This window comes from Hippopotamus amphibius, chromosome 2 (genome assembly GCF_030028045.1).
Source record: "Hippopotamus amphibius kiboko isolate mHipAmp2 chromosome 2, mHipAmp2.hap2, whole genome shotgun sequence".
Lineage (NCBI taxonomy): Eukaryota > Metazoa > Chordata > Mammalia > Artiodactyla > Hippopotamidae > Hippopotamus > Hippopotamus amphibius.
In genome coordinates, this window is record NC_080187.1 from 137,583,837 (window position 1) to 137,593,444 (window position 9,608).

Genomic DNA, 9,608 nt, shown 5'->3' on the forward strand with positions numbered 1-9,608 from the left:
GACACGGAGTTTTGGGTGCCATGAAGCCTCATCAGGTGCTTTCACCTGAGTTTGAAGGAGGTTAGATTTTAGGGGCAGATTGTTGGAACATGTTGCTTTCACACATCAGATAATCTAAGGCAGGAAGATACCTCATAGATGATAGGACCTGCAATGTACCTACAATATTGGACTGAAAAAATACAATCAAAAAACAAAACCAGGAAGACTGGCTATCCTTGCTTAGAAAGGCTAGAACTAAAAAGATCATAAGCTACTAGCTGCTAGCACAATGCTAACATTTGATGTTAAAGCAAGAGTGACATTTTAATAGTCTACTCTGAACATTCGACAAATAAATGCATCGACCTCAGGGCAAACAGGTGGAAGAGCCAGTGCCGGGAAGAAACTTGGGGCAGGAAAGAGGTGGAAGCAAATACAATTCAAAAAGTAAATGTGCCTTATAGCTGAGGACAAGGTCAGTCTTGAGAGGGCTGTCTCATGACCACGGGGGTCGTTAAGGGGTGGAGGGCTGTGGGACAAGTGAGGACACAGTGACCACGAGTAAGCGGAGGGTGCTGAGGAGCTGTTGCTAATTAGTGCTGCCCAGCAGGCTCACAGGTTTCCACTGAATATCTGGACAAACGATTACAAGTGTGAATGATTAAGTAGTCAGTTGCCATTGGTCATTGAGAAAAACCAATAAAACGGAAGCCAATCAATTCAGAAAGATGGTTAATAAAAAATAAATATACTTTTAACCCGGAGCACTCTTTGTAATTGATCGCCTGTTTGACTATTCCTGCGGATGTCCAGGGGGAGAATCACATCCTCACAAATCACACTCAGTCAAGGGGTGAGTCTTCTTTTAAGGGTACGGTAGTTTCCCTCTGTGGTTTTTACTACATATGCCAAAGTTTTTTCCTCTGTTGTTGGATCATACCTCTGAAATGGCAGTGGAAGTCAACGGGAAAATGGGATGGTTTACAAATTTTGTTTTGCAGGAACAATTTTCAATTGACAATCTAAAAAAACAGTGACAATGAAGTCAATAACAATGGTGAAATGATGATAGATTGCTTGTGTATGTGAAGAAAGAGCAACAGTAGAAGAGGTGATAGAAGGTGACTTGGGACCTATAAAAAAGTAGGGGCTGGGGGTGTGGAGACAGGAGCAGGCAGGAGGGAGGGAGAGAGAGAGAGAGTCCTGGAGGCCAGAGAAAGGGCATGATTTCCTAGTAACCTTGACCTTCGTCAATCCTCTTGATGACTTTTCTCCCTCCAGCATTGAACTCCCCTAATTGAAACCCCACATCTCCCAGGAAACTTGATTTCTCTTCATCCAATCTGAATTATTAAACTTGGATTCACATAAATAGCACTGAAATATACATAATGATATATTAAAATACATAAATAAATATGTAATTGTAAATATATAAAACATACATAGGTATATACTCTACAGACCCCCAAACCAGCCTAGGTCTCTTTGCAGAGCAGCAGTGGTGTTGCTGTTCACATATGCACATGTAGCCTGTGACACCAGCCTCATCCACTCTCAGTTGCATATTTTCCTCCCCCTGTTGACCCTTGGGCTGGCTTCCCTTCCTGTGGCTACACTGAGCCCACAAGATAGTGATGGTGGAGCTGAGCAGGGGAAGGCCATGGTCATGGTTGGACTGAGGAGAGGGTTAGGGAGTAGTGGGGATGGGAGTGTTGACTGTAAAGCTATGGCAAACAAAAGCCAAGAGCTGCGGAATGCCCTGGAGGTCCGGTGATTAGGACTTGGCGCTTTCACTGCTGTGGGCCTGGGTTCGATCCCTGGTTGGGGAATTAGGATCCCACAAGCTGAGTGGCACAGCCCCAAACAAAACAAAACGAAATGTAAATCAGTTACACGTATACATGTATCCCCTCTTTTTTGGATTTCCTTCCCATTTAGGTCACCGCAGAGCACTGAGTAGAGTTCCCTGTGCTGTATAGTAGGTTCTCCTTAGCTATTTTGTACATGGTAGTGTATATATGTCAATCCCAATCTCCCAGAAACTAACACAACACTGTAAAGCAACTATACTGCAATAAAAATTAATTTAAAAAATAAAATAGTGTAATTTATTTTTTAAAAAAGACAGAAAATCAACAAAGAAAACAAACAGAGAAACAAAACCCATCAAGGGCTGCTTTGTAAGGGAAGCTCCAGAGAGGAGCAGGAACACCAGCCCACATGCTGCACTGGTTCAGAGGTGCACTAGCAGTCCACACTCCCTCCCTCTCATTCCCCCTTAGACCTTAGAGGTACCGTGATGGGCACTGAGAAGATGCTCCAGGTGACGGCTGGTGTTTGTCTCCATTCCATCCTGCAAGCCATCCCGTATCTTTCCAACAGATTCCCATTTGCTTAAGAGAGGTGGTTCTGCCTGCGTCCACCAAATACTCTAACTGGTAGAGTAGTTATCAGCCCAAGGAGAGAAATATCTCCATATAGGCTTTCCTGCGTTTGCCTCCAAAGTGCTCACAAAATTGAAATAAATGTTCCTTTCTTGATAAACCACAAGAAAGGGAGATAAAAGATAAGTATTGTTACACCTGGTGGGTCAACCTCACCTCCAACCTCTGACTGGTCAGCTGCTGAGGGGGAGGAAGCATTCCTAAAAGACAAAGCAGCACATGACACCGTCCCGCCAAATGCCGCAAAACCAGAGGTACTGAGGAGCCAGGCTTTGCTGGTCTTGGCTACGGACCTGTGGCCCTCTAGGGTCAGCAGCCACTGGGACTTACGATTATTGAATCGAGGATCTGGTTAACAAAACTCTACGATAGCCCCTTTCCAACCCCGGCCTGGCAGGATGGCTCCCGCAGAGCAGGGTGGTGAGAAGGAGAAAGGCCGGTCCGCCATCAACGAGGTGGTGACCAGAGAATACACTATCAACACTCACAAGCGCATCCACGGAGTAGGTTTCAAGAAGCGTGCCCCTCGGGCACTCAAAGAAATCCAGAAATTTGCCATGAAGGAGATGGGAACTCCAGGTGTGCGCATTGACACCAGGCTCAACAAAGCTGTCTGGGCCAAAGGAATAAGGAATGTCCCATATCGTATACGTGTGCGGTTGTCCAGAAAACGTAACGAAGATGAAGATTCACCAAACAAGCTCTATACGTGGGTTACCTATGTACCTGTCACCACTTTCAAAAATCTGCAGACAGTTAACATGGATGAGCACTAACTGCTGATTGTCCAATAAAGTTACAGAACGGCAAAACAAACAAACTAACAAAAGTCTACGATAACTGCTGGACACATTTCAGTGGTGTATGTCTGGATTTCTGGAGCATCCGCTTCTGGGATGTAAATTGCATAGTCGTGGAGCAGGAAGTGTCCAAGTTTGTCAGAACTTCCTAGGGGGACATCCAGTGGTGACTCAAAATTCCTATCTGGCGTGGGGGGGCTTTGGGGCAGCAGTCAGGTTGAAAGGGTTTTGTTTTAAAGCTGTTTTCATATAGGTCTTGCTATGACTGAGAAAGCCTCAGTTGCCCATGTCAAAGAAAGGTGGTAGTGGGAGTGGGTTGATGGAGACTTGCGGGGGGTGTGAGTAAGGCACCCCCACACCCCAGACACTCCGAGATGTTGCCAGCAGTTGGCCAACCATCTGTCTGGGGGAGATCCCCCTGTGGCCACTGCATAGCTGCATTTTTTTAATTATTATTTATTTATTTTATTTTTATTTTATATTTGGCTGCACCTTGTGGCATGTGGGATCTTAGTTCCGCAACCAGGGATCAAACCCACGTCCCCTGCATCGGAAGCTTGATGTCTTAACCACCGGACTGCCAGGGAAGTCCCTGCATAGCTTCATTTTACAAAATGTTCTGCCTCCAAATTCTCTTTCTCTGCTCTCCTCTTTGCTACTGTATTCTTTGGGAGGTGAGCCCTCACATTGCCAGGGTTGTCCATTCTCCTAAATTTTTTACCATAATCTGGTCCGTGGCGTTGCTCTGACCCATTCTCTTCACACAAGAATGATATTGCTGGACAGAGCATGGTCTTCAGCCAACTTTTGTTACCATCCTTGTGTCCTCGGCCACCACTCAGCCAATGAGAGTCCTTTGTAATTAACCAGTAGTTTGTTCCTGCCTGAGGTCCTTCTGGTTTGAAAGTTCTTTGGCTCAACGTTCTCAATTGTAGTTGAGGAAACTGCTTCTCAAGGAGGTTGAGTGTCTTTCTCTCAGAAACACAGCCATTTAGGGAGGACCATCTTTTATACCAGTACATGAAATTACGTAAAAACACACGCTGGGACCGCATTAGTCTCCGCTGCATGGGATTTGGTAAGAGGTGGTAGAATGGCACGTCTTTGCCTGCCTGGCTTCCTTTCCCTTTCTTGTGGTGATGGTGCCCAGATTTCCTTGGGGGATTTCCCTTCTCCCCAGCGCGCGCTGGCTTTTTAGGGCTGTCAGTCAAAGTGCCCAAACTAATCCTGGATGAGGGGTGGACACATGATCCAGGCTGGGCAGTCAGACTCTCGCTGGGAACCCTGAATCCTAAGTAGGAGTAACACAGGGAAAGTGTTTGGGTTCCATGTTGATCTCAGCAGTGGGGCCCCCACGAGCTGTCCGTCAGCCTCAGCTCCCCAGACCCTTAGAGAGGGACTGATTTTGACCTTTCCAGGACCAATGGATCAGCTTTACATTGCATCCTGCAAGCCATCCTATATCTTTCCAACAGATTCCCATTTTGTTTAAGAGAGGTGGTTCTGCTTGCTTGCACCAAGTGCTCTAACTGATGGGGTAGTTATCCTAAGTCACGGACTTTTAAAGTGAAATTATTGTTTTTGGGTTGTCCTTCATCACAGTGTTCAAAGACAAGATGGCTGAGCATGGAGACAGCCAGGTTCATGGCATGTGTCAAGCATCTATGCTAGGTTGTCCTGAATTCTCTCGCATTTACTGTCTCTAAAGACAATGCCCCATCTGAGATTCTAAGCTCTTTCAGTAACACAGAATCCCTGATGCATGAAAAATTCCCAAGTTAATTTTCTTAACGTCTACCTTTGGCCTTCTCAGATCAAAAAGCCATTCCCTGCTGTACAATTCCTTTGGCTACATTCAAATCTTAGCTTTTATTTTGTTTGCTTCCACCCTTTTCTGGTCAGTTTGGTTACGTAACTCAATCACTTATGGCGGAAAGCCCTCATTTGCTTGCTCAGAAGGCTTGGAAGGAGAGGAGAGAAGAATGAGTCCAGGAACAGTCTGTGACAGATATGAGACCTCTGAGCTGTGCAATTGCAACATTGTTCCCAGCAATACAAATGTGGTGAGCCATCCAGACGCAGCAGAATCCAAGCCTAACCTGCTGGCGGCAGGGGGATTAATGACTGGGAATGTAGTCTGCATCTGGCCGTGTTAAGTCAAAGCTCCTTGCCTGAGATTCTGGATGGTTTTGTCCGTTTCTTGTTGCTGTCAGCCCTCCTGATAATGTGCACAGGGGCCTCTGCTCAAAATAACCCTGGGTTCAAGAAGCAAGGAGCTGGAGAGGGGACTCCGCAAGCTCCCACCCCAACACAGAGATGCCATCAGAATCCACCTTAACTCTTCTCTCCTCTTTAACACATGAGCGAGCAGCTAAGAGTCAGGCTGGGCTACAGAGGGATGGGGGGCCGGTGTGTGCATCCTGGGGGGTCCCAGGCTGCTACCTCAGAGGGGTGAAACAGAAAATGGAGTGCCAAGGTAAGTCGCCAGAGAAGGGTTCTCTGTAGGTAGTGAACTTTGTGTAGAATTCAGGTCTACCGATTAAGATGGGACGAGTTATTCCAGACAGAGATGGATGCCAGCTAGTTATATGGTTATTTAGTTGTACTGTCTCACTTTGTTCTATATAATTTTCTATATCCCTCACAAGGTTATGAAAATTTCAAAAGCAGAGGCCTTAGAGTGGCTTTTCTCAGTGTTTTCCAGCATGGTGGTAGACACGTAGAAAATGCTAGATAAAGTCGTGTACGTGGGCTGGGCTTTATTCAGATGGTGAAATATCCTTCCCTCTCCTGACAGCTGACCTAAACTTTGACCTGTTGGGGCCAAGCGGTAGCCAGGAACACGGCTAACTGATTGCTTTTCACTCCAACAGCTCCTATAAGATGAAGCAGGCGTGTCTATGTATCACAAACCCAAGTAGACTTCTGCTTCTTTTCTCCTTCAGTTGCCGAGCAGCTGTCAGGCGCCACTGACTCCAAGGCAATTGCTGGGCCTCCAATACACTGGGTGAGTCACTGGCGACTTCTGAGTGATTCCCAGTGAGCCAGTCACCCGAAACGTGATTTTGAATTAAAAGTTCACACGTTGCTTGGAAGGAACATGGTAGCCATGGTCACAGGGGCAGAGGAGGAAATGGTAGAGGTTGGCTTCCAGCAGTAGTTGGGTGGGGTGTGAAATGGAAATCTTTCCAGCTAGGTAGAAGGGCAAAGCTCAGCACATACATATTTCACTCTGATGCTCATCTAAGCCCAAGCTGCATCCTGGAATTCTCTGATTCCTGGGATGAGCTGGCAGGTGGTGGGCTTTTTAGTGTCAATATGTTCGACGTAGAAGAAAGGAGAAGGAAAGAAACCCAGACTGCCACCCTGAAGAGCTGTGGGCCTGTGGGTGGATCTGAGCCCTCCCGAAATCACCCTCTTGTGTTGGCCCTCTTGTGTTAGGGCTTGGCACTAAGGAAATGAACATTTCTGCTGCAATGCAGGGATTTCACTGATTAGAAATTCATTTCGTAAGTATTGCCCTCTCTGGAAAGCTTCTGCTGAGGAGATGGGAGGATAAAGCTGTTACCAGTTCCTAGTACCTTAAAGTGAATCAACTTAACAGATCACGTCCATTTCTTAGCAGGGCAGGGAGATGGTGGGAGGCGGAGCGAACAGAGGGAAATGAACATTTATTAACGATCTATGTTGTGCTAAGAATGGTACCCACATATCTCGTTTAATCCTCACATCTGTGTGAAAGAACTTTTTTTGAACTCAGAGGCAGAGGGTTGAGTTAATGACACCTCATTGCTGGTCAGTGCAGTGTCCCTTTCTTGTTCACTTTTCTTTATGTTTTTATCTTATTCTCTATGTCCATTTCCCAATTTTCCTAATGGCAACCAGTCTAACATATTTGATGTATATCATTTTATTTGTATTTGTGTGTGTATGTTTGTATTTGAAACATACATAAAGGATGTGTAGATATCTTGTTTCATTCTTTTTTTCATTTACTACTATTTTTTCTTAAATTAAAAAAGTGTTTGCTTTTTTTTGGCTGCACTGCATGTGGGATCTTAGTTCCCTGACCAGGGATCGAACCCGTGCCCCTTGGATTGAAAGTGCAATGTCTTAACCACTGGACTACCAGGAAAGTCCCACTTACTGCTATTAAAAAACTTTTTACTACGTCAAAATTTCAAGCCTTTTCAAAAGTAGAATAGTATTGTGAATTCCAATGTACCCATCACTCAAAGTCAAATGTAAACTTGAGGCCAATTTTATCTCATTTACACCCCCATCCATTCCTACTCTTCACAGATTACGCTGAAGTAAGTCCCAGCCTCATATTATTTCATCAACAGATATTTTTCTATGAACCTCTAAAATATAATCATTGTAATATGTAATCATTATATCATATTATCATACCTAAAAATTAGACATAATCATTTATATCATCAACACTCAGTGTTCAAATTTTCCCTATTTTCTCATACTAGTTTTAGTTGTTTGAATCAAGATTCAATAAGATTTACACATTGTGGTTGATTGACCTCTCTTGTCTCTTTTAAATTATGGGTCTGCCCTCCATTCCTGAAAACTTATTTGTTGAAGATTAGATCATGGAGTTTTCCACAGTCTGGATTCTGCTGTGTCCCCGTGGTGTTGTTTAATATGTTCCTCTGCCCTGTATATTTCCTGTGACTTGGTCATGAGATCTATAAACTTGATCGGATTCAGGTTAAATTTTTTTGCAAGAAGTACTTCGTAGGTGAAGTTACGGACTTCTATCAAGAAGCACCTAGTATCTGTGTTTTTATTTTTTTTTCCTTTTTAAAAAAATTTATTGAAATATAGCTGATTTACAATGTTGTGTTAGTTTCAGGTGTACAGCAAAGTGATTCAATTACATATATATGTATATGTGTATATATATATATATATATATGGTTGTTTCCTTTTTGTTGATAATCAGTGAGTTCACTAGGGGTTTTCAAATGATGATAATCTAATTCTTTTTTTAATTAATTAATTAATTTATTGGCTGATTTTGGTCTTCATTGCTGTGCATGGGCTTTCTCTAGTTGTGGTGGCTTCTCTTACTGCGGAGCACGGGCTCTAGGCATGTGGGCTTCAGAAGTTGTGGCACATAGGCTCAGTAGTTGTGGCTCATGGGCTCTAGAGCACAGGCTAAGTAGTTGTGATGCACGGACTTAGTTGCTCCGTGGCATGTGGGGTCTTCCCGGACCAGGGATCGAAGCCATGACCTCTGCATTGGCAGGCAGGTTCTTAACCACTGTGCCACCAGGGAAGCCCCAGTGATAATCTAATTCTATCATTCCTTCTTCATTTATTAGCTGAAATATTGCTACAAAGAGAAACTTAGTTACCTTCAGATAGAGCTTGCATAGGAAAGGCAAGATAAACGCTTGATATTTTACTAGTTGACAAAATAATGAGTTAGTTACTCTCAAGATAAATCAATAAGGTTTTAAAAATAAGATTTTAAACTCAAGGGTTTCATTGCTTATTTTAATTGTTTGGAGCTATCCATCGTGGTGCTTAAATTGTCCTATCTTTGGCAAATGGGAGCCTCTACAAGTTGGTTTCTTTTAGTCGTTTTTGACATCACCTCATTACTCTTTGAAAGCTTTCTTGCTGCTGGTCCTGGCTTATATTATAAATTTACTGCCTCAGATCCACAGTCAGCCATTTCTTCCGGGAGGCCTGGTTCTGATTAGAGGGTGACTGTGTTTAGATGCCACAGCCTGGGTGCTAGGAGCACTGTGTTTTTACACTCTATCCGTATTGCCGTGTGCACTTCCCCCCGTTTGCTTCTTTTTCTTTTTCTTTTTTTTTTGGTCATGCCACGTGGCATGTGGGATCTTAGTTGCCCCACCAGGGCTTGAACCTGTGCCCCCTGCCGTGGAAGCATGGAGTCCTAACCATGGGACCACTAGGGAATCCCTACCAGTCTGCTTCTTCTAAGTGCTGTGCCACATTCCACAGTGTGCAGTCTCTATGTTGTACAAACCCGCTTCTCCGACGACGGAGACCAAGACGTCCGCCTGCCACAAACTACACAATGAGGAGCTTCCTCGAACACATCCTCTTATGGGTCTGCGCCAGAATCTTTTTTTTAGGTCAATGTTATCATCCCTATTTTATTGGGGGAAGCCACCAAGCAGCAAGGAATGAGAAAGAAGGTGGGGAAAGAGGAAAGAGGGAGGGTGCAGAAAGCGGGGGGGGGGGGCAGCTTAGAAGCTATGTCTCCCTGTGTCTCTTGAGCAGGGGCTGCTCCTTCTCCTGGGGTCCTGGGGTCATGGGCCCTGGAGGAAGGACAGGGCAGGGGATGCATCAGCATCCTGCTAGCTCCGCAGGCTGCTTCCTCGCC

At 44.7% G+C, this 9,608-nt stretch overlaps 1 protein-coding gene across 1 annotated transcript; it reads left to right on the forward strand.

Moving 5' to 3' along the window:
* The first annotated feature begins 2,827 nt into the window (after positions 1-2,827).
* Positions 2,828-3,205, forward strand: LOC130846092 (60S ribosomal protein L31-like). Its single transcript, XM_057724106.1, has one exon. It carries the CDS (start codon positions 2,828-2,830, stop codon positions 3,203-3,205), a length of 378 nt encoding a protein of 125 aa, XP_057580089.1.
* The last annotated feature ends 6,403 nt before the right edge of the window (positions 3,206-9,608 follow it).